Source organism: Giraffa tippelskirchi, chromosome 5 (assembly GCF_054371585.1).
Source record: "Giraffa tippelskirchi isolate mGirTip1 chromosome 5, T2T-mGirTip1v1.2.pri, whole genome shotgun sequence".
Classification (NCBI taxonomy): Eukaryota; Metazoa; Chordata; class Mammalia; order Artiodactyla; family Giraffidae; genus Giraffa; species Giraffa tippelskirchi.
The window spans coordinates 82,574,962-82,602,873 of NC_137279.1; the positions used below are offsets into that span (position 1 = coordinate 82,574,962).

General features: G+C 44.2%; 1 protein-coding gene across 2 annotated transcripts; it reads right to left on the reverse strand.

The window, feature by feature from the left end:
• Positions 1–5,260: 5,260 nt before the first annotated feature.
• Positions 5,261–27,515, reverse strand: LRRC52 (leucine rich repeat containing 52). 2 transcript variants are annotated; one of them, XM_081491348.1, is made up of 2 exons: positions 26,618–27,515; positions 5,261–5,758 (listed from the first exon to the last, which is right to left on the reverse strand). In XM_081491348.1, exons 1-2 carry the CDS (start codon positions 27,237–27,239, stop codon positions 5,418–5,420), a joined length of 963 nt encoding a protein of 320 aa, XP_081347474.1. In that variant the 5' UTR covers positions 27,240–27,515; the 3' UTR covers positions 5,261–5,417. The 2 variants fall into 2 exon arrangements, with proteins under 2 accessions (XP_081347474.1, XP_081347475.1); XM_081491349.1 differs by lacking the exon at positions 5,261–5,758 and adding an exon at positions 25,022–25,387.
• Between the last annotated feature and the right edge of the window lie 397 nt (positions 27,516–27,912).

The window sequence follows — 27,912 nt, forward strand, 5'->3', positions numbered from 1 at the left end:
ATAGCCTCACCCCTCCTGAGGATTTAGAAGCACTGAAGGATCCTTAGGACCCTGTTACAGGTGGTCCATGGGCCTGATTTTGGGAAACAGTGCACAAATTTCATTAGCTACCTGATTGATCTTCTGTTTCCATACTAGCATGCTTAGTTACTCAGTCGTGTTCAACTCTTTGTGACCCCATGGACTGTAGTCTGCCAGGTTCCTTTGTCCATGAGATTTTCCAGGCAAGAATACTGGAGTGGGTTGCCATTCCCTTCTCCAGGCGATCTTCCCAACCTGGGATTGAACCCAGGTCTCCTGTATTGCAGGCAGATTCTTTACCGTCTAAGCCAGCAGGGAAGCCCATCCTAGAGTTACTTCAATGTCGTCCAGGCTGCCAAAAAGAACTAAAATCATTCCCTGAACACATCTCTCTTTGTCATACCTCCATGCTTTCACCCTTACCATTCATCTGAAATGCCCCTTCCTCCATGAAATCCTATGACTATTAAAGATCTAGGCTAAACATGGCTTCCTGTAGAAAGCTCTCTCTGATTTTTCTGGGACTCAGTCTCAGGGGCACATTGTGAATGGAGAAATCTGGCACAGAGTAGGGACATTCCCTTTGCAGGCACATTGCCCTGTTAAATCACATGGATACACACATGGATAGAAAATGGGGCTAAAAAAACCTCTTGCGATAGCAACACTCTAGATGAGCTAGTATTAAAAAAAAAAAAAAAAACAACCATTTTAATCAAATATAGAAGCACATAGTTTATTTACAGTTGTAATTCTACAAAATTTATGAAAAAGAGCCATCTTCCATGATTTCTCCCATGCTCTCCCCCTCCCCAGACACTTGAAACTCTTTTGACTGATTGTTTTGATATCTCTAAAGATTATGCTTAGATGGCTTTGATTTCATTTTTCAGTTTTAAGCTCTATTGACTTTCCACTGAAGAGCATAAGGACTTCACCTTCTATCTCCCTCCCTCCACCCCACCACGCCTTCCACACATGCCCTGTCCCACTCCCATGTCTTACTGCTTGGCCAGTGTTTACATCCAGGTCACCACCATGGTTCTTTCTTTCTCACTGACTGGTGCTACCATCCCCCTGGCTGTCTAGATCAGAAGTTTGGGCACCCTCCTTAACTCCTTCCACCCTCTCTGAATCATCTGCCCACCCATTCTTTCCCTATCTTCCCTGTCCAGTCATTCACAGAATGCTGTCAACTCCATCTCTGATATAACTGAAATTCATCTACTTCTCTCTGCTTCCAGTATCACAGCCCTTGCTTCATCACCCTTGTGTCTCCTCTGGAGTTCTGCAATATGCTAGACTGTGTGTTCTTGTACCTCCCTCTGGGCTCTTTCACGTTATAGCCAGAGTGAGCTTTCTAAAACACAAATTAGACTATGTGATTCTCATGCTAAAAACTCTTGAGTGGAACTTGGGGTCTCCAGGGGACAGTTCAAATTCCTTATTGTGGTGAACTAGACACAAACCTTTGTCTACCATCAGATTTTGCATTCCTGGCACACAGACTGTATTTGCTTGTCATGAGGTTGGGGCAATGAGAAATGTGAGTTGAAAATTATCTGTCATTTCCAGGCTACGTGCCTGTTACCTCTCTTCTCTCGAAGAGATGCTGTGCTGTGTACTCCAGGCCTGTGTTCTAGATGCTGGAGCTGAAGGGTGGAGGAGGGCTGCCCTTCCCATAGCAGACCTTACAGGAGTGAGAAGTGTCTTTGTTGTGCTAAGCTAAGGAAACTCTGGGTTTCATCTGATACTGCAGCTGAACCTACCATAACCCTGGGTAACAAAAGGTAGCATAAAGACTTCAGAGCCTGGCCTTTCATCTCTCTCATGGGACCTCTCCTTTCTTCCCCCCCTCTTCTACTCTATATTCTAGCTACAATGACGTGCCAGGTTCTTTCCCACTTCTGGGTGTTTGCACACACAGTTCTTGTTACTTAGAACACCCCCCTTGCCCACACGTACTTTCTTTGCCACTTTGCATTCAGCCAAGTCTCAGCTTAGCTGTCTCTTCCTCAGGGAAGACTTTCAAGACTCCCTGCTACTTACTGTGAGAGATGCCCTTCCCCTGGGTCCCTTGGAACTCCGTACTTATACTTCACTTACCACTCTGGCTGGAAATCACTTGCTTACTTGTGTTTCTGCCAAGCTAGACTATAAGCTCCCTGAGAGTCTTGATTCTGTCTGTTCCCTGTGGTCTACTCAGGGCCAGTCAGAGTAGATGCTGGGCCTATTTGTGTGTATGTGTGTGTGTCTGTGTAAAGATCCAGGGTCTCTTAGGGGAAGAACTACTGTGCAAATCTACAATTCAGGTTTCTTTTGCCAAGACTTTCCTGGTAGTTTAAATTCTTGAGAGCTCATATTGATCAGTGGTTTGGGGAAAACAGTCTATAGTCACACAGAGCTGGTTTGACTTCTGGTCTTTCTTCATAATTTTGAGCTAGTTAAGCCCCAATTTCCTTATCTAATGGGGATACAAATAATGATAATATCCACATCACAATGGTTATGTTGATAATTAAATCAGTTGATACATTTAGTGTTTAATTAGAAACATGCAGAGCAATTCTTGACATATAGAAATGCCCAATAAATGTTAGATATAGTGTTTTTAAGAATATCCTGAATGTAAATGTGGTGTCCTTGACTGGATCCTGGAACAGAGAAAGGACACTGGGGAATCCAAATAAGGTCTGAAGTTTAGTTAATAGCAGTATTCCAATGTCGGTTTCTTGGAAGAGGAGAGTGAAAACGTTGGCTTAAAACTCAACATTCAGAAAACTAAGATCATGGCATCTGGTCCCAGCACTTCATGGCAAATAGATGGGAAAACAACGGAAACAGTGAGAGACTTTATTTTCTTGGGCTCCAAAATCACTGCAGATGGTGACTGCAGCCATGAAATTAAAAGACACTTGCTCCTTGGAAGAAAAGCTATGACCAATTTAGACAGCATATTAAAAAGCAGAGACATTACTTTGATGACAAAAGTCCATCTAGTCAAAGCTATGATTTTTCCAGTAGTCATGTATGGATATGAGAGTTGGACTATAAAGAAAGCTGAATGCCAAAGAATTGATGCTTTTGAATTGTGGCGTTGGAGAAGACTCTCGAGAGTCCCTTGGACTGCAAGGAGATCCAACCAGTCCATCCTAAAGGAAATCAGTCCTGAATATTCATTGGAAGGACTGATGCTGAAGCTCCAATACATTGGCCACCTGATGCGAAGAACTGACTCACTGGAAAAGACCCTGATACTTGGAAAAGGGCGGGAGGAGATGGGAACGACAGGATGAGATGATTGGATGGCATCACTGACTCGATGAACATGAGTTTGAGCAAACTCCAGGAGTTGGTGATGGACAGGGAAGCCTGGTGTGCTGTAGTCCATGGGGTTGCAAAGAGTAGGACACAACTGAGCAACTGAACTAACCTAACTAATGTCGGTTTCATAGTTCTGATGAATATACTGTGAGACAACTGTAGTGTGAGAGAACTTTAGGAGAAACTGGGTGAGGGGTTTATGACAACTCTCTGTACTATTTTTGTAACTTCTCTGTAAGTGTATAATTATTCTAGGATGTATTATTATAATTGATATTCATTTTATTCTCACCACATCCCTCTATGATGTAAGCACTATAATGAATGCCATTTACAGATGAAGAAACTGAGGGTTAGAGGAGTTGAACAAGTTGCCCACGGCTACACCTCACAATCAGGATAATAGAGTAGGAATGATTGGTGGGCCGGGATTTAAACAGAATGCAAAAATAAACATTTAATGAGCCCCCACTTTGTGTAAGGCACCACCCTACTTGCTGTCTCCATGGGGAATAACAGGCAGCCTCTGTTCTCAAGGTCAGAAGTAGGAAGCTCAAGTTCACATGGGGGGAGGACATAAACTAGGAATCCTATTTGAATGTTCATTGGAAGAATGGATGCCGAAGCTGAAGTTCCAATACTTTGGCCACGTGATGCGAAGAGACAACTCATTGGAAAAGACCCTGATGCTGGGAAAGATTGAGGGCAGGAGGAAAAGGAAGTGACAGAGGATGAGATGGTTGGATGGCATCATTGATGCAATGGACATGAGTTTGAGCAAACTCAGGGAGATAGTGAAGGACAGGGAAGCCTTGTATGCTTCAGTTCATGGGGTCGCAAAGAGTCAGACACAACTTAGAAACTGAACAGCGACAACAATTTGGGGGGCATGGCGCCAAGCAAATTCAAGGGAATCACATGAATTTGCAGAGTAAGTGTAGAGGTAAAGGCAAGTCTTGTTGGGAGCTTAGGGACAGGTAGCTCCATGGGTGGGGTTTTGATCTGAGTCTTAATTCGATCTGGGAAGGGAGAAAGGGAAAGAATGAGTCTTTGGGTTGAGCCATCCCTGACTTCTGCTCTTTCCCTTCTTCTAAGCAGCCCCCAAAGCAGGACCAGGTGGGTGCATACTTGGCTGTTTTTTTGCTTCATCAGGGACAGGAGGTCACAGTGCACAGAGCATGGGCTTTTGGGTCAGGCAGTCTGGGGTTCAGCAATTGTTCTGTTTCTTGTCATCTATGCGGTCTTGAGCTGGTTACTTAGCCTCTCTGAGCATCATGAAAATGAGGTAACAATGACCAACTGACTGAGTTGTTATGAAGATTAAGCCCATTAGATGTGTCATGATGCTAGGCACATGGTAAGACCTTAAAAGTGATGGCTGCCTCTGTGCCTCTCTCCTTCATTGTGACAAGGCTGACACTATGAACCTTTGGTAATGCTGCTAAACATTTCTTGGAAAGGCAGCTTTTCTTAAAAGAAAAAATGTGGACTTTGGGAGGCTGTGTTGCTGACCATTTGGGTAAACTAGTGTCACTGTTAACTAGGACTGTTGTGATATTACAAGGTGAAGTGTGAACATAGCCCATAGACATATTCCATTCCTGTTAGTTCTTGTCATTTTGTCTTATGTTTTTCTCTATTTGATTCACATTAATGTTGACTACTCCCCTGAACCAACTTGTTGCTCTTCCAGGACAAATCTTTTAAATCTTATATTTCTCAGATCCCTCCCCCCAGCACTTAATTTAGGGACAGAGTAGGTGCTCATCAAACACAATATGGCCCATTTTTAGGGTGGGCTTCTTCAACATTTAGATGCCTACAACAGCTTCACTAGACTTTGTTCTACCCCACACCTCTGAGCTTGAGAAATCGTGCTTGGGTTGGTTGAGCAGAAGAAGACCAACCTGTGAAATGACTGCCAAACATTTTATTTATTTTACCATAATAGTATTTTATCATAATAGTAGGCTTTCATCTCTAGGACAGCTCTGAGGAGTGGGAAGCGGAGGGCAAGACCGAAGGCGGGAGCCTGGGAAAGTTGTGGCAGACAGCAGCATCGGCCTCTGCAACTAAATCAGCTGAGGGAACCCATCATGGCCCGAGTCCAGCCTGCTATGGAAAATCCGCCTGCTGACTCCCGCCCTCTGCTCGTCCTCGTTCTCCGCCTCCTCATCCTCCACCTCGTCCTCGCTCGACTTGCGGCAGGCGTTCTGGTAGAGCACGGCACACACGCCGGTCAGCCAGGCGGCCACGGTGCCCGCGGAGAAGATGCAGAAGCTGATGAGCAGCAGGAAGATGTAGTCTTGGAGATCTAGGTTCGTGATGCACATGTACCGGAGCGGGTTCCCCACCTTCGTGATGGGCCATCCTGCCAGCTCTGTGGGCTCCACGCAAGTGGCATTTTGTTCATCTAAGAGGAAACACATGGCAGGCAGAGTGCTGAAACAGAACTCCTAGGGTTGTGAGGCCAACGGGGACCTGGAGTGATGGTCTGGATGCCGGCTACTCAAAGCATGGTCTGGGGGCCAGTGGTACCGGCATCACGGGGACCCCGTTAGAAACGTGGAATCTCAGGCAGCACGCCCAGGCCTCTTGAATCAGAATCTGCTTCTTAACAAGATCTCCTGGTGATCTCTGGGCAGAGTAAGGTTTGAGACTGCACCTGGACTGCTTTTTGTCCCAGGCTTAGCTGCATTCACTCAACCCATTCCAGTACTCTTGCCTGGAAAATTCCATGGACGGAGGAGCCTGGTAGGCTACAGTCCATGGGATTGCAAAGAGTCAGACATGACTGAGCAACTTCACTTCTAGCTGCATTCACATTACCTCCTGAAAATGACCTTTGCTTTTTAAGGCTCTTCAAGGAATGAGAGACCACAGCAGGAGCTGCGAGTTTGGAAACTTAAGCAATACGGTCACGGAGTGTTGACACTCCACAGAGCTCCAACAGTGCTTGGCATCTCGTGCTCCCCTTCCTCACCTTACCCCCACGTTCTCCTCCACCTTGTCCCTTTCCCTTCTCCTGAGCCTGAGCCCAGTCAGGGATCACTAAGGCCACCCGAGGTCATCACACCCCACTTACTTAGGAGGGAAAGGATTCTCTGGAAATGTCTATTGTGTGTTCTCTACACCTTCAACCTGGAGAAATCAGGGAGGAGCTCAGGGGAAAGAGGCAGCCAATATGGGAAGCAGTTCTGCTTCTGTGATGTTGTGGCATCACTCATGATCTACATGAGTCTCAGTCCTTTTTAGCGGCTGACTCAGCTGCCTGGCTCCTTCTCTGAGCACCTCCCCACACCAAGCATTGTGGACTTCAGGATATAATAGAAGGCAAAGTGGGTCATGGAGCCAGACAGACTAGAATTCAAATCCACTGTCACTAACTAATTTTGGAAACTTCAGCAGGATGTCTGATTCCGTCTTTGAATCCCATTGCCTCATCCTATAAAGAATAACTGTATCCATGAAATTAAAAGACACTTGCCCTTGGAAGAAAAGTTATGACCAACCTAGACAGCACATTGAAAAGCAGAAACATTACTTTGCCTACAAAGGTCCATCTAGTCAAAGCTATGGTTTTTCCAGTAGTCATGTATGGATGTGAGAGTTGGACTGTAAAGAAAGCTGAGAGCCAAAGAATTGATGCTTTTGAACTATGGTGTTGGAGAAGACTCTTGAAGATTCCCTTGGACTGCAAGGAGATCCAACCAGTCAATCCTAAAGGAAATCAGTCCTGAATATTCATTGGAAGGACTGATGCTAAAGCTGAAACACCAATACTTTGGCCACCTGATGTGAAGAACTGACTTATTAGAAAAGACCCTTATGCTGGGAAAGATTGAAGGCAGGAGGAGAAGGGGACAACAGGGAATGAGATGGTTGGATGGCATCACCTACTCAGTGGACATGAATTTGAGTAAGCTCCGGGAGTTGGTAATGAACAGGGAAGGCTGGCGTGCTGTAGTCCATGGGGTCACAAAAAGTCAGACACGACTGAGCAACTGAACTGAACTGATAAAGAATAACATCTATTCTCAGGGTAATAAAGAGGATTTAATTGGTACAGGTGAGCAGGTAAGCTATTGTACACAACAGTGCACACAGTACGCTGAATACAAGAGTTGCACAGACTGCTCAGAGCTCTGTCGTCAGCGCTACATTTTTCTAGCTCCACATACTCTGCCATGTTGATGCTGAGGTGCCTGTGTGCAGTGTCCAGGTGAAAATATCCAGCAAGCATTAGATAAATGAGTTTCCATTTAGGGTTGAGATTAGGGCTTAAGACAATTATGATCAGAATCATAGTAGCAGCTGATATTTACCAAGTTCTGTCTACATGCTAAGTGATATGCAAATGCTATATCATTTAATTTTTACAAGAATGTTGACACACATTTTCATCCTTGTTTTTCACATCAGGAAACTGAGACTCAGAAAGGTTTCCTAACCTGAAGGTTCTGGATAAACTACAGGATCTCAGCAGGAGACAGGAGACAGAAAACCTTGACTGAGCCATCTGAGTTTGTTTTGCAGAAGTGGGAGTCACAGAGAGAGACTAATGCAGGGAGAAGCTTCCCCTACAACAGGTTAGGAGCTCCGGGCTATGTAGTGGTAGTAGTGAAAATTGCTTAGTTGTGTCCAACTCTTTGGGACCGCATGGACTATACAGTCCATGGAATTCTCCAGGCTAGAATACTGGGGTGGGTAGCCTTTCTCTTCTCCAGGGGATCTTCCCAACCCACAGATCAAACCCAGGTCTCCCTCATTGCAGGCAGATTCTTTACCAGCTGAGCCACAAGGGAAGCCCAGGCTATGTAAAGGCACTGCTTTCCTTGGTGACCAAGGAAATGAGGGAAATCAGTTTGGACTGGAGCTAGAAGCAGAAGAAATAGGGAAAGGAATACAGAGGTGAGCTTACTGGGAGGCAGCTGGCTCTGGGTGACTGGAACGAGCTGTCCAGGCTGACCATTAAGTTGTCTCCAAACTGGACACTGTTGCCTGCACCCTGGTTCTTGGTCAGTGCACCTACAGTGAACTTGTTGGTCACTTTCAGGAAGATGGCCTGATGTTTGTAATGCTACTGAGGACTCGCTCTTGGTTGAGGTTTTAGTCACAGGAGGAGGAAGCCAGCATGGGGCTGCCACATCGACTGTTTGCAAAGATTACAGAGGAAAGGAGAGGAAGAAGCCCCTCTACAGAACGAGTGTGAGACAGAGGCTCTGTGATCCAAGCCAACTGGAGAGGGAATGGGGCCTTGGGCTTCCATCTCAGGGTGCTGTAAAGGGCCAGGAATGCAATTAGGTCTCAAGACCTCTCTCTAGTCAGCCTGCTTCAAGGACCTCTGGGGCTTTTCCAGGAGGCCCAAGTGGAGGCTGGTGAGGTGAGGGAAGACTCCTGCAATCTTCAGGAATTCTAGCAAGACAGGGCTTAGATCACCTGCCCAAGCTGCCAGAGACACCACGTGGGAATATACAAAGAAAGATGTATATGAGAAAGGAGAGCATGGGACTCTGAGGATCTGGAGCATGCCCAGTGGTGGGGGCAGAGAGGTTTACCTCATTCTATTTTTAAAAAGATTAGGCTTTCAAATCAGGGCTTGGGCGGCAGATATGAGACTAAACATTAAATGTGTTATTTCCCCATTTTGGAGCATTACCTTGAAAGGAGCAATTAGGCAGTGATTTTAATGCATTGTTAGGCTGCTTTTAAGTGAGGGATGTGGGTGGTTCTGTGGGGAGGGTTTTTCTCCCGCTGCATTCTCTCTCCCCTCTTCATTGCCTGTCACCGCCAAGGTGTGAGCGCTCCTCACCTCCCAGCAGGTGTGTCTCCACCATTGCCAGTTCCCCAGCTCTGGACCACTGCACACACTCCTGCCAGATTCCCCTTCTGCAAGCTTGGCTCTTGCCAGTCGCACTCTGGCTTCAAACCCCTGTCTGATTCCCCTGTGGGGCTCAGGATAACATCCAGACCTCCTGGTGTTCAGAGCCCTGAGCATTGCCCTGTTCTACCATTCCCACCTTACTTCTCAGTTCTCCCAGTTACTCACCCTTTATTCTAGTCAAATAACTCTCTCTGCTCCTTGATTACATCTCCTCCTTACCTACAGCTAGATTTGTTACACTGCTCTTTTTGCATCAAATATCTCTTCCTCCAATTTTTTGCATCATCAAGTCCTTCCTGTCCTTCAAGGTCTAATGTAAGTGCATCTACTCCCAGGAACCTTTCCCCAGCCACTTCATCCTCATAGTCCAGAGGATATGTTGTGATTGTTTCCACTCTGAACTCATCTGTTGCATTTCCTAGTATCATTCTTACTGCACCTATCATGTTCTATCTTACTTGGTGGTTATTTGCTAGAAAAGCAAAGCATCAAAAAAAAAAAAAAAAGAAAATTTGAAAAAGTATATTTTTTAAAAAGATTTTTTTAATGTGACCATTTTTAAAGTCTTTATTGAATTTGTCACAGTATTGCTTCTGTTTCATGTTTTGGATTTTTGGCCACAGGGATGTGGGGTCTTAGCTCCCTGACCAGGGACCAAAACTACAACCCCTGCAAGTGAAGTCTTAACCACTGGATCACTAGGAAAGTCCTGCAGAAAGCATCTTTTCTCTCTTACAAGACGACTTTTAGCTCTTGAAGGCATAATCCATGTTTGATCATTATCATTCTTGTTAATAAGAGCTAATATTCCTTGAATTACTTGATTTTTAATATTTGGGGATTTTCTAGTACGGCTTTCATTATTCAATTCTAGTTCAATTCTACTGTAGTCAGAGGCATACTCTTTCTGATTTCAGTCCTTTGAAGTTTATTAACAATTTTCTTTATAATAGAGTCAATTTTAGTAATTTTTGCATGTGCACTGAAAAAATGGATTGTCTTTGTTGAATACGTTGTTCTGTGTATGCCATCTAGTGTGCTTTTATACAGATTGTCTATGTCTTTATTGACTTTTTATCTTTCTTGACTTTTTATTAAGTTTATTTATTGTCTCAGTTACTATTAGCTTATTTGTTGTCTGCTGGTTACTGGGAAGTATGTTAAAATCACCAGTTATGGTTGTGCACTTGTCTCCTTCTCCAAATAGTTGTGTCAAGTTTTGTTTACATATTTGGAAGCAATGTTCTTAAATACGTATATAACTATTACCTCTTTCTGGTAGATTTACCCTTCTCTTTTGGTTAGTGTTTGTATTGCATATCTTTTCCCACCCTTTTACTTTTAGTCTTTCTATGTTCCTATATTTAAGGTACATTTAGTAAGCAGAATGCAGCTGGGCTTTGTTCTTCATTCAATCTAGTAAACTGTATTTTAATCAGCTCATTAACATTTAATGTTAGACTGATATATTTGGATTAACTATTTGTTTTTCATTTCTCCCACTTTTTAAATGATCCTAGCCCTCTATTATTTCATCTCTCTCTCTTTTTAAAAAATTTTTTATTTTGTATTGGGGTGTAGCCGATTAACAACACTGTGATAGTTTCAGGTGGACAGCAAAGGGACTCAGCCATCCATATACATGTATCCATTCACCCCCAAACTCTCCTCCCATTTATGCTGTTAGATAACATCAGGGTAAGTTCCATATGCTATACAATAGGTCCTTATTGGTTCACTCTTCTTTAGCTTGTTAGCCATGCATTCTTCTCCTAGTCTAGTATGATGACTTTAGAGTTTATGGACCTATCTGCTCATCTTGGAGTGTCTTATATGTTCTAGGCATCATATAAGGTGCTTCATGAAATTGAACTCTACTCTTGAGCACCCCACTGAATGTGTGTGTTAGTCACTCTGTCGTGTCTGACTTTTTGCGACTTTATGGATTGTACCCTCCCAGGCTCCTCTGTCCATGAAATTCTCCAGGCAAGAATACTGGAATGGGTTGCCATTCCCTTCTCCAGGGGATCTTCCCAATCCAGGGATCAAACTTGGGTCTCACACATTGCAGGCAGATTCTTTACCTTTTGAGACACCAAGGAAGCACCCCACTAAGTAGTTTTCATTATTCCCAGGCTACAGAATGAATAAATTGTTCATCAATTACTCCTTCTCTGGCTTTCTTGATCTCCTTGCCTCTGAGAAAAGGCACTGTTGTGTATGTTGTGCACTGCACAATCCCAGGGCTTTCATTCACATTACAAACAGGTGACTAAGCCCCATATTATCCCGTCCTCAGCTCCACTTCACAGGTGCAGAGTATTTGCCCCAGTTAAAGTGCCTAGGTACAATTACAGGTATCATTAATGTTTAAATTCTCCCTGCATATGGTTCCTAAGGAAACATAAACCTATTGCTATTTAGTTCCTCATGTGGCACATTGCTCACAAGTGGAAAACCTATCTGCCAAAATCAATGCATGAAGGGAAAGGTTTCAGGGACCCAGAACCACACCTAGTAGCATAGGAACTGAGGAAGCCTTCCTTCAGAAAACCAGCTTGAACCTGGTGGTTTTATGAGGAGCTGCTCTTTTTCTTAATCCACAAAAGTGACCACAGTTCTGCAGTCTGCTTGGCTTTCCAGATGAGCAGGATGCTTTGAGTTCCCTGGACAGTCTTGCTCAGGAACTGCCTGGGCTAAGTGGATGAGGCCAGCCTCCAGGTGACTGTCATGTAATGGGAGAGGATGCACTTTGCAGACTTCAGTTACACAGCAACGGCCCCTTGGAGAACAAATGCCAGGTTCTATCAGCCTAAGCGCTTTGTGGTAAAATTTCCACCTGGGACTTAGAGAAAGGCCCAGTTCCCCCATTTCTCCTTATTAGGCCCTAGCTTGCCTGAATATCGTTAGATGTTCAGTACTTTGTCTTTTTCTTGTTTGTTTGTTTTTTTTTTTTGTCCAGCTGAATTATGTATTTATCGAGGAAGTAGATTTACTATGTATACATCTGTCTGCTTCTGTCTGCTAGATTATGAACTCCATGAAGACATGGATTTGTGTTCACTATTATGTCCGCAACATCTAGAGTACTGCTTAACACACATCATAGCTCAAAGTATGTTTGTTGAGTGGATTAAATATTTTTTGTTATTAATGTCCCTTGGGGGCAATGTTATTGACATAAGGCTTAGTGGGAGTAAAGAGAACTTGGGGTGATAGAAGGCCGTAGATGGGCCAGCTAACCTCTTACCATCTTGAACTATTCTACACTAGGCTAATACCAATCCCTGCTTACTTTGTGAGAGTTTAGGGAGAATTCAGCGAGCTAAGGGATGTGAAGTCTTGGAGGAGGCAGGAACAGATGGTCTCCAGGAAAAAATGAAGGGTAAGCCTTGAACTGTCTTCTGAGAGTGGAGAAGGAAATGAGGGTAAGTGCAGATGGAGATGGGGGTGAAGATACAAGGGCTGCAAGCACGATATCAAAAGATAGTTATTGTTCTAATCACTGCTTGAGAATTGTTTGAGAGCAGACACCCTACTTGTTCACCTGTATATCCTTAGTGCCAGCACACAATAGAGCCTTGATAAATATCTGTTGAATGCATACAGGAGAAAATGTGTGGATTATTGGCCTAATCTCATACAGTTCAGTTCAGTTGCTCAGTTGTGTCTGACTCTTTGCGACCCCATGGACTGCAGCATGCCAGGCTGCCCTGTCCATCACCAACTCCTGGAGCTTGCTCACACTCATGTCCATCAACTCAAGATGCTATCCAACCATCTCATCCTCTCTGTCATCCCCTTCTTTTCCTGCCTTCAATTTTTCCCAATATCAGGGTCTTTTCCAATGAATCAGTTCTTTGTATCAGACAGCCAAAGTACTGGAGCTTCAACTTTAGCATCAGTCCTTCTGGTGAATATTCAGGACTGATTTCCCTTAGGATTGACTGGTTTGATCTCCTTGCAGTCCAAGGGACTCTCAAGAGTCTTCTTCAACACCACAATTCAAAAGCATCAATTCTTCAGCACTCAGCTTTCCTTTTGGTCTAACTCTCACATCCATACATCCATCCATACTGGAGAAACCATCACTTTGACTATACAGACCTTTGCCTGTAAAGTAATGCCTCTGCTTTTTAATACACTAAGTTTGTCATAGCTTTTCTTACAAGAAGCAAGCATCTTTTAATTTCATAGCTGCAATCACCATCCCAGTGATTTTGGAGCCCAAGAAAATAAAATCTGTCACTGTTTCCATTGTTTACCCATTTATATGCCATGAAGTCATGGGACCAGATGCCATGATCTTCTTTTTTTTCAAAGTTGAGTTTTAAGCTGGCTTTTTCACTTTCCTCTTTCACTTTCATCAGGGGGCTCTCTAGTTCTTCTTCACTTTCTGCCATAAGGGTGATGTCATCTACATATCTGAGGCTATTGATATTTCTCCCTGCAATCTTGATTTCAGCTTGTACTTCATCCAGGCCAGCATTTTGCATGATGTACTCTGCATGTAAGTTAAATAAGCAAGGTGACAATATACAGCCTTGACGTACTCCCCTCCCAATTTGGAACCAGTCCATTGTTCCATGTCCAGTTCTAACTGTTGCTTCTTAACCTGCATACAGATTTCTCAGGAGGCAGGTAAGATGGCCTGGTATTCGCATCTCTTTCAGAATTTTCCACAGTTTGTTGTGATCCACACAGTCAATGGCTTTAGCATAGTTAATGAAGCACAAGTAGATGTTTTTCTGGAATTCTCTTGCTTTTTCTATGATCCAACAGATGTTGGCAATTTGATCTCTGGTTCCTCTGCCTTTTCTAAATCCAGCTTGAACATCTGGAATTTCTCAGTTCACATACTGTTGAAGGCTAGCTTGGAGAATTTTGAGAATTACTTTGCTAGCATGTGAAATGAGTGCAATTATGCAGTAGTATGAGTATTCTTTGGCATTGCCTTTCTTTGGGATTGGAATAAAAACTGACCTTTTCTAGTCCTGTGGCCACTGCTGAGTTTCCCAAATTTGCTGGCATATTGAGTGCAACACTTTAACAGCATCATCTTTAAGGATTTGAAATAGCTCAATTGGATTCTCATACAGCAGTTCTTTAAAACTCATGTTTTTGGCTTTGCTGTGCAGGACTTGTTTCTGATGGAATTTGAAGGGAACACTATTATATTCTGCTGTACTATGAGTGGGGCTTCCCTGGTGGCTCAGCAGTAAAGAATCTGCCTGCAATGCAGGAGACCTGGGTTTGATCCCTGAGTCTGGAAGATCCCCGGGAAGAGGGTGTGGTAACCCATTCTAATACTCTTGCCTGGAGAATCCATGGACAGAGGAGCCTAGCAGGTGGCAGTCCATAGGGCTGCACAGAGTTGGACATGACTGAAGTGACTAAGCAGCAGCAGCAGCAGCAGCAGCAGCAGCAGCAGTAGCATACTATAAATGGCTCAGAGAAGACTCCCTAGAGGGGAACCTGGATTGCACCATATGGCAGCCCAGCACAACCAAAGCCAACTGGCCAACAAGGCCCCTTCTTAGACCCTCATGCATGGTCCTCTGAGTATTTCTAGTCCTGACATTGGCTCCTACTTTTGCCTCCCCAGAGCTCCTTTCTCTCATCACCCAGATGTCTTCCCTTGATGGCATGAGCCAGGCTTCAGCAAACTACAATCTGTGGGCCAAATCCATCCTGTGGCATGTTTTTGTATTGATAAATAAAGTTTTATTGGAACACAGCCATGACCATTCATTCATGTATTTTCAGTGGCTGCTTTCATGCTACAGAGACAGAGTGAGTAGTCACAACAAAGACCCACAAAGCTTAAAATATTTATTTGTCCTTTTTTTTTTGATTTTTTAATTGAAGGATAATTGCTTTACAGAATTTTGTTGTTTTCTGTCAAACATCAACAAGAATCAGCCATAGGTAGAAAGTGTGTGCTGACTCCTGGTCTAAAGCATCCTTGGCTTTGGATGATTTGGGCTTGGGCAGTACAGTTCTTATAACAATTTTTTCCCTTGCATGAAGAGTTCATATTTTGGTAAAGTTTAAGCCTGATTCATAGACCACTAGGACATTACAGGAACAAACCTTGAAGTCCAGCAAGTTCAACCTGATTATTCCTGTGCTTTAAAGTTGCTTAGACTATAGGACTGGTCTTTTGTATAAGCGGTTGTAGATGAGCAAAGTTTACAGGTAGAAAGACCCCTTTTCTTCATAACACTTCTCATGTGCTTCTCAGTGCCCAGAATTCTGTCAGCAGGAGCTTCACTTCACTGATAAAATAAGGCTTAAAGTATAAAGTCCTCTGGGAAAGAAGCCAAAGACTTAATCTCTCCCCTGGGGAACCCCTGCTACTGACTTTCTGTAGCAGGTTTTGATGGGGGGAGAGGAGCCAACTGCATATCAGACCTGGGGGATGGTACTAGGCAGTTCTGGGAAGCTAATTTGTAAACCCTAGTTTGCTCTCAGTTTGGCCTAGAGCTGGACCTTGTGAATAACTACCCATCTTCTTGGAAAAATTCAGATAGTGGACAGTTATTATCCTGATGGATAAGAGGCAATTTAGAAAAGCTCAGTGGTGGAAGGGCAATACTATTCACTAGTCGCCCAGGCAGAGACTTGGGAGTCCTTCTTGCTGCCTCTCTCACATCCCATAATTCAAGCCATTAGCCAGTCCTGTTGGTCCAACCTTCACAATATACCCCGGTTCTTACCTTCTCTGGACCATTACCTGGAGCCAAGCCACTGTTCTCCCTTGCCTGAAAACTGAGACAGCCTCTTAACTCAGGTCCCCGCTTTCCCATCTCTCCATCTAGCAGTGGGAGGCAGCTGTAAATCATAGATTGTGTCACTTCTCCACTTAAAACCCTTTCATAACTTCCTGTCACATTTGGAATAAAATCAAAAGCCTCTCCATGACCTCCAGGTCCTATATGATCTGGCCTTTGATTTTTAACCTCATCTCTTACCTTGGCTTCACTCTTCTTCAGCCATACTCACCTTCTACTACATCGAACTTATTCCACCCTAGGGTCTTTGCACTTGCTCTTCCCTTTGTTTAGAAAGCCCACACCACTCTGTGTCATATTTCCTTTGCCGATCCCCTCACTTTATTCAGTTTTCTGCACTTCTTAATTTATCCTTTGATATGTTCAGTTCAGTTCAGTTCAGTCGCTCAGTCATGTCCGACTCTTTGTGACCCCATGAATTGCAGCACACCAGGCCTCCCTGTCCATCACCAACTCCCGGAGTCCACCCAAACCCATGTCCATCGAGTCAGTGATGCCATCCAACCATCTCATCCTCTGTCGTCCCCTTCTCCTCTTGCCCCCAATCCTTCCCAGCATCAGGGTCTTTTCCAATGAGTCAACCCTTCACATGAGGTGGCCAAAGTATTGGAGTTTCAGCTTTAGTTCATCAGACCTTCCAATGAACACCCAGGATTGATCTCTTTTAGGATGGATTGATTGGATCTCCTTGCAGTCCAAGGGACTCTCAACAGTCTTCTCCAACACCACAGTTCAAAAGCATCAATTCTGCGGCGCTCAGCTTTCTTCACCATCCAACTCTCACATCCATACATGACCACTGAAAAAACCATAGCCTTGACTAGACGGACTTTTGTTGGCAAAGTAATGTCTCTGCTTTTCAATATGCTATCTAGGTTGGCCATAACCTTCCTTCCAAGGAGTAAGCGTCTTTTAATTTCATGGCTGCAATCACCATCAGCAGTGATTCTGGAGCCCCAAAAAATAAAGTCTGACACTGTTTCCACTCTTTCCCCATCTATTTCCCATGAAGTGATGGGACCAGATGCCATGATCTTAGTTTTCTGAACGTTGAGCTTTAAGCCAACTTTTTCACTCTCCTTTTTCACTTTCATCAAGAGGCTCTTTAGTTCTTCTTCACTTTCTGCCATAAAGGTGGTGTCATCCGTGTATCTGAGGTTATTGATATTTCTCCCGGCAATCTTGATTCCAGCTTGTGTTTCTTCCAGCCCAGCGTTTCTCAGGATGTACTCTGCATATAAGTTAAATAAGCAGGGTGACAATATACAGCCTTGACATACTCCTTTTCTTACTTGGAACCAGTCTGTTGTTCCATGTCCAATTCTAACTGTTGCTTCCTGACCTGCATACAGGTTTCTCAAGAGACAGGTCAGATGGTCTGGTATTCCCATCTCTTTCAGAATTTTCCACAGTTTATTGTGATCCACACAGTCAAAGGCTTTGACATAGTCAATAAAGCAGAAATAGATGTATTTCTGGAACTCTCTTGCTTTTTCGATGATCCAGCGGATATTGGCAATTTGATCTCTGGTTCCTCTGCCTTTTCTAAAACCAGCTTGAACGTCTGGAAGTTGATATGTTGGCATTCCCCAAATCTTCTGTCCTTACCCTGTGATCCTCTCATTCTAAACATCCTTTTTGGTTTTCACGATCACCAGTGAGCTGATAATTTCCAAACATATATTTTATTCTCTATTCTAAATTTCAGGTCAAAACATCCAAAAGTCTCCTGTCTCACAAAGAGCTCCCACTCAACACATTCAAGATGGGACCTGGCTTCTGCCCGAGCCCCTTTACTACCTTCTTCTCTCAGTGGAGCCCCCACAGTTGTCCAACCCAAAGCCTTGGGAATTATACTTGGTTTTTCCTTTCCTTTATTTTCCACATCTCATTGATTTTTTTCTTCACTCAAATATTTTTTGAGAACTTTCTCTGTGTCTGAAGATTCAGACCTGCTCTTTGATCTTGTAGACCTTCCTGTCTATCAGGGAATACAAATGTTAAAGAACACAAATCTTTTAATTACTTAGATCTGTGCCCGGAGTCACAAAGGGAGTACAGGGGACTCTGAGAAGGTCTAGTTCAGTCCCAGGTCCTGTTGTGTCTGCCTTCTAAACAGTTTCTTCTGACCTATCTGTACCTCTTAATTCATGCCTCTGCTGTAGACTGCCATTCTCTCTTGTCTGAATACCCACAGGAGCCTCCTAGCTCTGTATTCATCTTGCCTGTCTTCCAAAACTTCTCAGGATACCTTGCATGTTCCCTAGAAAATCATTCAAAGGCCCTAGATGGCCAACCCCCCGTTTCTCTTTTCTAGCCACATCCACACTTTGTTGGATTTCTTTCATGTTGGGGAATTCTTCATCTCTAGAAGAAACTGAGGTTGGCTGCTTTGGTGGCCTTGCACTGCCTCCTTCCAGGGGCCTGAATGGTGTTGGGTGACCAGAGGGGCCATGCATAGAGATCTGGCATTTCTGAGTTTGAGGGGGCTTTAGATCACTCACTCTCAGTGATTCCAACTGGGCTGAGTTAGAGAGTGTATGAGAATCACACAAAGTCCTTCCCAAACTGAACAAGCTTGCCACCTCCATCCCTTCTCAAATTTTCTGGATCGTTTAGGGATCACTGACCCAGTTGCAGCCCTCTCAGCTACTCCATTGCCCTCCGGAGGCTGTTTTTCCGGCTCTCAGCAGAAGGGAACCACAAGGCCAGGGTAAGGTGGGAGAGACGTGCTAGCGGAGCAGTTGACAGCCTTGGAAATGTCTGCTGCCCAGCTGTTCCCGTTTTTGGCGTCTGGTCTTATTGCAATCTCCCTGACGGAGGAGATGGGTTAGCATTAATAGTGGAAGGGTGTGAAGACCTGAATTCATTCTGGAAATCTAAGTTTTGGCACAGTTGTAGATGACTTTGTACTTGGCAGGTTGAAATGGGGCCATTATCCTATTACAGCAGCCTGGAATACAGGATGAAATAGCCTCAGAAGGAAACTAAGATGTTTTCTGTTCAAAATGCCCTCTAAATGACTTAGACCTGAAGCAGTGTATGACCCAGCCCATCTGCTTCCTGCAGATGTCCCCAAGTGCCTTTATCTCCCTGCCTTGGCGGCACTCCTGCCTAGACTCCTCTTTTTGACTTGTGGCCCCCACCACTGAACTAAGCAGGACTGTCTAAGCACTCTAATTTAAGGGCTGACACAGACAGACCTTCTATCCTGAAACTACCCCATGCCTACACTAGGAGCCTGCCACTGTCTCTATCCTTACTGGTTCTGTTCCCGGTCACACTGCAAATGCTCCTTGAGGGAGACATATCAAAACATCATTAGCCACCAACATCTCAGCCAGTGTGTTAGTCACTCAGTCGTGTCTGACTCTTCATGACCCCATGGACTGTAGCCCCCCAGGCTCCTCTGTCCACGGGATTTCCCAGGCAAGAATACTGGAGTGGGTTGCCATTTCCTTCTCCAGGGATCTTCCCAACCCAGGGATTGAACCCGGGTCTTCTGCATTGCAGGCAGACTCTTTACCATCTGAGCCATCAGGGAAGCCCCCAACATCTCAGTGCAAATCAATTTATTCTCTAGTTGAAGCAGCCACTGTAGAGTTAGAACCCAGGTCATTGTCATAGGGCTTCTCATAGACCCTGCCCCACAGCTCACTGGGTCATCATCTCTGGACATGGAGCCTGGGCTTCTTGTGCTCATTAGAGTTTGAGAACTGCTGGTTGAGCAGGCAAGGCGTGGGAGGAAAATTCAAGGCACTGAGTCCCTGGAGGGTGGAGGCATTGTTCTCGGCCAGTAGAAGGTGTTTAAGACAGGAGGTAGGAGAATGCAGAAGTTACAGGTTGCATTTCCTAACTGTGTGGCCACGGTACTCATCTCTAGGAACACCTGCACCTCAACACTAACCCATTGTGTACTTGCCCATTTGGGACCCTGTCTGCTGACCACTGCTCTCCTCTTCCTACATCTAAGTGCATCTTATCTTTCTATTTAGGTCCAGCTAGAAGGAGTCTATATTATAGAGTGTCTACTCCTGTTTCCTTATTTCAGAGACAAGTGAGACTCAGAGAGAAAATGACTTGCCACCCAAATCATACATTGACATGATTGAAATCAGAACTCCTGGCTTTCAACTGCATTTTCCCTCTCTTGTATCCCTAGATTTGTCTTATTGAAGACAGGATTTATGACTTCTTTCCCTGTGATAAAGCACCCCAACATCAAAATACAATGTTAAGCATATAATAAACATACAATAAATGTTTCAGAGTTGAATGGACTGTGATGTATATCATGGCATGGGGGAAACACTTAACTTGGATGTTAGAAGATCTCCATCCTGGACTGGGCTTTACAGCCACTTACCTGAGAGGAGGCTAAATTCTAAAGTTCCAGCTTAAGCATCTTATATTAAAGGCTTCCCTGACCAGTCATGAATATGGCTATTTAAATGAATTGAAATGACATAAAATTAAAAATTTGGTCCTCAGTTCCACTAACCTTATTTCTAGAGTTTAATTGCCACATGTGGCTAGTGGATACTATGTTGGACAGCACAGATTTAGACCATTTCTACTGCTGCGAAGCTTTTGTTGGACAGTGCTAGACCATACTTTGAGGGTGTGGAGGCAAGGTAGGGGGATGTAGGAAGCCAGACTTATTCTGTCCGGGAGCTTAGAGCTGCATGAGTTTTTGAGAGCATCTTCAGAGGCATTCAATTCTGTCCTCCTGGGGAGCTTTATCCTGGGAAGAGCTCAATTTCCATGCTCACCTTCAAATAGCATTAATGACTGGAAAATTACAGTTCTGGCCAGGAATTAGTCTTGCTATTTGCTGGCTTGAGCCAAAAAGAAAATGAAATCTGTGAATCTAACTGTATTGATCAGAGCATCGGGGGAACAAGCGCACTTCAACTCACTTCTTCTGCTATGATTTTTGTCTTTGGAAAGTGAATACATGAACTCTTTGAGAACTGGACAGTTTCCAGTGCATCTAGTGATTCTATCATTGAGGGTTTCCTTTGATGAAGACTTTTGATAACAGCACCAAATCTCTGGTCAGTAAGGGAAAGTTTTGATGTTCCTATTAGCTGTAGCCTTGTGATGAAGTAAGGTGAATAAAACATTCAACCTCCTCTACAGTTCCTCTGAGGGGGGCAAGCTGCAGTATGACATAGGGGAAGAACACATTATTACCCTCATGTCTTTCGTTTTAAGACCACTCCATGTCTTTTCTGGATCTTGGCTTCCTTCAAGGTTCCCCACCGTTTCAGAGTTAATCTTAGTTAATTGTATTTCCTAAGAAATCACTCTTTCCTCTGATATGAAAGTTGATAAAACTTGTTGTTGTTCAGTTGCCCAGATGTGTCCAACTCTTTGCGACTGCATGAACTGCAACACGCCAGACCTCCCTGTCCTTCACCATCTCCTGGAGTTTGCCCAAGTTCATGTTCATTGCATCTGCAATGCCGTCCAGCCATGTCATCCTCTGACACCCTCTTTTCCTTCTGCCCTTTATCTTTCCCAGCATCAAGGACTTTTCCAATGAATTGTCTATTCACATCAGATGACCAAAATACTGGAGTTTCATCTTCAGCATCAGTCCTTCCAGTGAATGTTCAGGGTTGATCTCCCTTAAGATTGACTGGTTTGATCTCCTTGCTGTCCAAGGGACTTTCAGGAGTCTTCTCCAGCACCACAGTTCAAAGGCATCAAGGGGCACTTGTATTATTCTGCCCAGGAATTTATGTATCTTTCACAATCCTCTTCAAGATTGGGGCACTTTGGGGGATCCAGAAGGATACATCTCTAATGGCTAATGGTAGCCTGATGGTAGGCAGTGGATGGGAAGAGCCTGGGACAAAAGTTCTATTCAGTACTCTTCAGATGACAAAATTACACCATGAAGGTGACTTCTTTCTCCCAAGGCCATGTCCACCCCTTGGAGGTTGGAACTGACCTCTTTGACTTCATCCCTTGAAAGATGCCTGCATGTCCATACCTGTCCCTGGAAGTGGGCTTGTCTTTAAGGTAGAACTTCAGTTCTAAACTCAAGTGACTCAGGAAAAATCCCCTTACTGATGCTGGTCCAGCCCTGAGTCTCATGGTCCAGTTGAGACCATGCCTTTATTTGAGATTCTATGTTTTTTTCCCCAGGGCCTGAATTTCTGTATTCATAATTCATCCAATATCCAACTCCCTCCAGGATTCCCTCCATTCCATTTTCTCAGGGATGAGTGTCCTGAGACCTGTTGCCCACCTTCTCATAGCCTGTTTATATCCCCACATGCATCTGTATAGGCATGTCTCCTGGACAAGGCACACTGTCCTCCAATATTACTGAGACTTCCTGAAGTCCACTGCTTGCCCCATTGGCCATCTGACTGATAATTTGGTACTCTCTCTGTACCCTGTGCCTTTCCTACATCTGCCTACCATTCATTTATTGAATGTTTATGGTGTGCCAGTCTTAATGCTAATGGAAGTTCATAAATGTTCTCATTTCATCCCTGGACAGTTGGGTCTATTATTAGACCTGTCTGAAAGATGAGGAAATTGAAGTGCAGAGAGGTTAAGTGAATTATCTGATCTCCTACAGATACTAAGTGGCAGGGCTAGGATTATGATCCAGGTCTGTTTCACTCCAGAACCTGAGCTTTTAACATTGGGCTTTCCTGCCTGCATGGTGGCCGTCCTTCACCACCTGTAGCTGAGACTTTCCCCAGTGCTTGTTCTACCCCAAAAGGCCCATGCTTGCCTTCTTTGTCCTGCTCTGTCCAGTGAGGTTAGTTCTGGTGTCCCACTGGACCATGCGACACATATGTGCAGGTGACTCATAGTCAGATGAGTCTCTGTACATAGTCCCAGGCTTCTTGGCTAGTTATCTCCATGGGCACTTGTTTGGGACATAATAAATATTTAAATGAATGGAAGGATGAGCTGAGTGGTAACATGGAAGCTCCTTGCTTCACTGCCATGCTCTTCAAATGATCTACATACTATAATTCTGCTGTCATACTGACCTCAATACTGCACTGCAGGCAAAATCTCCAATAGTAAGGTTTGGTATTCTCCCTGGGTCTAAAATGAAACCCATCTTTAAGTTGGATTCTCCTTTATAAACAACCAGGTTATTCACCTTATTTCATAGAAATTTTTCCTACATCCTGAAATTTGGGCACATGGGGAAGAGATGTGATATCATTCAAGAACATGTCAAAGATTACCATTTTGATAGAAAATGTGGTGTAATAGATGGGCTAAAGGTTGAGAGTTCAACTAGAGTGTTTGTAAATAGCAAAGATACTTTCACCTAACAGAGACATGAATCATCATATGAGAGTCACATAAAATAAATGTCTTCCATTATGTTGAGGTCTGGCTAAAGGACAAGTGGAGCATTCAGTGAATTCTCCTGTGTGTTTTCAACTTTATGTGTATGTGTGTTTGTTCATGTGTTGGTGTGTATCTGTGCATTTTTGTATGTGTATGTGTGTCATGCATATGTAATATGTGGTTGAGAGTGTATGTATATATATGTATGTATGTTTGTGTAGATATAGTTTTGTGTTTGTATATGTGCATGTATGTATGTGTTTGCACATGTGTTTGTGTGTATGTGTGTGTGCATGTGTATGCATGGGAAGGGAGAATCAGACTGAATAAGGTGCACAGGAGAGCAAACACTGAAGTTAGGTTTATTCTTTTAGAGTTTGGGTAGATTGGGGTGAAACCTCAGATTGGAAGGGAAGGAAGTTCAGGCATATTATAATGGATCTATGATGGCTCGGGCTTATTATCCAATGAAAGTGATCTTGTGAGTTCCAAATGTAGACAAGGCATAAAGGTAAAATTTAGGTGCTTTGGCCCTATGCTTATGACATGACTTATATTTATAACTAAAGTGACTTATTGGGTCATAGTTATATAATTTGAGTACTTAAGAGATAGCATCATATAGAAAAAGACCTGAATTTGAAATCAGGAAGTTCAAACCACTTTCCTGCCATTTAGTAGCTGTGTGACTTTGGGTGAACCAATCTATCTTCTCAACCATAGGATAGGGTGAAAAATACCTATTCTAGCCTCTTCCATGGTCTTAGGGCACAAAATTTAAGAGCTGGTATGAAACTCAAAGTAAAGAAAATGAAACTGCATATGTGAAAAACTTCAGTAGCTGCAAAACTCGATACAAAGCTAAATTGTTCTATGCCTGGCCTGCGGCTCACTGATACCTTTAAGAGATAATAATAGTGAATTGGGGCAGTGGGACTATATTTCTGCGTGAAGTGATCTAACCAAACAGCAGAGGGAGATGAGCAGATTTGCAGTTTGCGTGTGTGTGTGTGTGTATGTGTTGTGTGGGGAACTTCCACTGGACGGTGGATGAAAGATTTGTCTACCTCAAAAGACAGACTCTTCATTCATGAGAAGCTTATGAGGTTGACGAGATAGACACCAGCTTCTGATGTTTTTGAAAACATGTAGTGAAACAGATTCAGTTTATAATCCTGTTCAATCCTGCATTGAATTGAGTCAAAGAGTCCAAAGTAGTTAGTCTGAAAATTCTGAGAAGATACAACTTTAAAAGCTAAAATTCTGATTAAGGGAGATTACCTGGGAGGTGAAGTGAAAGGCTTAGGGACTGGGGAAGAAGCCAAGCTCCTTCACACTTTTCAGCAGGGGGTCCTCCTGGCAAATTGGCAATTTCTGCTCAAGAAAAATGTGTATGAATGGTGGGGAGGGAGCAAGAGAAGATGATGCTGGTCCACAGGCTAGTTACATGAACATTGACAGGGAGAATCCCATCTGGGAACCAATTTAATGTATGAGAATGATTAATGTTGACCTTCTTTTAGAGAGCTTTCTAGAAACCACCACAGCACCAGTCTTGAGAAAAGCAGAAGACATCATCTCTGGAGAAGCAAGGCAAGCGACCCAAGAAACTGCTCCTGTATTCTTTTATGATTAGTACCGTTAAGAAAATGGTCTGACAAAGTTTGTTCCTTTTGATTTATTCTAACTTAAGTTGGCTTATAAGGTAAAGAGTCTGCTTGCAATGCAGGAAACCTGGGTTTGATCCCTGGGGTCAGGAGGATCCCCTGGAGAAGGAAATGGAACCCACTCCAGCATTCTTGCCTGGAAAATCCCATGGATGGAGGACGTTGGCAGGCTACACCCCATGGGGTTGCAGAGTTGGACATGACTGAGCAACACACACAATTTGAGTTGAAGTACCTGGCAGCAGGGCCAGGTGCCTCAGGCACAAAATTTAAGGAGATACTCTCTCTTGGTGCCACCTTCAATTTTGCATCCTGGGAGCCCCAATTTTGCATCACTTGTCCCGTCATAGTACAGCCCTTGCCTGGAAGACATTTAAAGACATACCCACTTAGAAAGCCAGCCACATTTTTACTTGCTGTCATCACCCAGTTCCTTCTCCCCCAGTGCCCCTTAAAGCCTGTCATTTTGGCCAGGAATCTTTCTAGAATATTGCCACTTGGACTTAAGGGTGGAAACTTCAGCAGGACATTTGTGAAGCTGGTATATGAAATTATTTTCAAAAACACACACCCAGGGAAGGCAGAGAAGACATGGTTCTGACAGAGTTTAATTACATCAGTGGCTCCAAGCTTTCTGTGAGGGGCTAATTATTTCACATTCATCCAAAGCTCTGACTTCCCTGGGTGAAAGTGATATTGGTGGTGTGGGGGAATTGAAGGATGAGAATGGGGCAGTAAAGTCACTGAAAAGAAGAAGGGATGAGGCACCAGAGTGCCCCAGGGACCATGGCAGAGCAGTGGGAACAGTGGACAGAGTGGCAGCAACTGGCTTGGAACTCTACCAGGTAAGACTTGAGAGTCTGCCTGTGAGTTCGGAATCTCTCTGCTTGACACAGTGGGCACTGGTGGCCCATTCTCCACTCATTCATGCTGTTCTCTCCTTCCTTGCATGTTAGCATGTGAAGACAAAGGAGATATCAAAGCCTTCTCTTTTCCTCCCTCTCTCATTCATGTCTAGGTGGCTCAACTGTCCCTCTTCCACCTCTATTGAACCTTCCTTTCTATGTAGCATACCATTGGATTTTCTCCTGGTTAGTAATGACTGAATTTACTTTCAGATCCTGGAAAAAGTCAGTCACTGAATTAAACAGATTAAAGTAATTTACCAATGGAATTCAGTGTCCTTGTATTACTTTGTCACTTTGAAGTTACAGTACATTATCATTTCCACTCATATCATTTCATATTGAAAGGACAGCTCTGTATGTTTGGTAATATTATTGTCCCCACTTTATGGATCAAGAAACTGAGGCTCAGAGAAATCGAGACTTCCCCAAGGGCAGCTGAGTAGAAAGGGCTGAGTGTGGGAACAGAACTCAGCCCTTTGGATAACTATTCTAGAACATTTTTTATTGATCCTTATCGCCTCTCTAATCAACCCAAGGATGGATGTTGCAGCGCAATAAGAATGCTTTCAATCAGCTTTACCCAGATTTCTCTCCCACACTAACCACCTTCTGACTTCACCTTTTCTGGAACCAGTTCCTCCTATGCCATGACATCCTCATCCCCACACGCAATCAAGCCCTCACCTGGATAGTTCAGATGGGACACTATTAAGTAGATGGTGAAGTCCAGGAAAAAACAGTTGCATTTCCAGGGGTTTCCACTCAGATACAGGGTCTGGAGTGTTATGAGGTTTTGGAAGGCAGCTTCGTCCAAGGTCTGCAAGCCAGTATTTCTGAGGTCCAAGTATCTCAAAGAGCTGGTGTTGGCAAAGGTGTACTTGTTAAGTGATAACAGATGAGGGTTGTTGGAGATATTCAGCTGCAGCAGGTTGCTGAGCATGGAGAAACTGTATGGGGAGATGAAGGTTAGATTGTTGAAGCTGAGGTCAAGGTAGATGAGTCTGAAGACCCCGACAAAGGTATAATCCATCACCTCCTGAATCCTGTTCTTCTGGCAGTCCAAGTAAACAAGGTCACTGAGGAGTCCTAGATTCATCGCTGGCAAGAAACGGATCTTGTTATCATTCAGGTACAGCCTCCGGGTGTTCAGGGGTATGTCAGAGGGGTATTCAGTTAACTGGATCCCTGTGCAGATCACTTCTTGGTCTTGACATTGACAATTATTTGGACACTTTGACCCCGATACCAGTACCATTCCGAAGGAAAAGAGTAACCACCCCGGCCCAGGGCCTGAAGCAAGGGACATAGTAAGACGCGGCGACTACCCTCCTTCTACTTTCCAGCTGGCGCTATCCCTCTGATCAGAAGGCTGCGAGGGGCGGGGTGGGGCGGGGGAAGGGCGCTGGAAAGAACTGTAACACTCTAGCTTTGTGCAAAGCAATTTTCCATTACAGGAGAACTGAACAGAAGTTGAAACGCCAGGCCCAGTGCCCCACCACCCGGCTTGGTGGCTCTGCTGGCTGCTCACTCCCAGACTGCTGCTGGAAGCCTGCCTGCTTGCCTGCGTTTGCAAGTGAAGGGGAGCCAGGGGAGAGCCACATGACAATGAGGTTGCCAGTTGACACCTTTGTGATGTCAGCAGCTTCCGGAGACTGCCCAGCTGAGGGAGGGAGAGTCCTGACTCATCTTCTGGGTTGTGTGGGGGTGTTTTGTGTAACTTGGTAAGCTGGCTGTCCTTGGAGGGGTGGGGGCCTGAAGCATGGGAGTGGGGGGGAACTCCGTGGGTTCACTGTGTGTGTGTATCAGCTCCCCAAGGAGGTGCAGTGGATTAGACTAGATTGGATGCCCTAATCCGCAGGCCATAGAGGGATCACAGAAATCTCCAATGCGACTCCCTTTTTTACTGATGTGAAAGTGACCTGTTTGAGGTCAGTTCTCACCATTCCCTGGGTATTGAGTTTGGCTAGGTGCCATTTTTG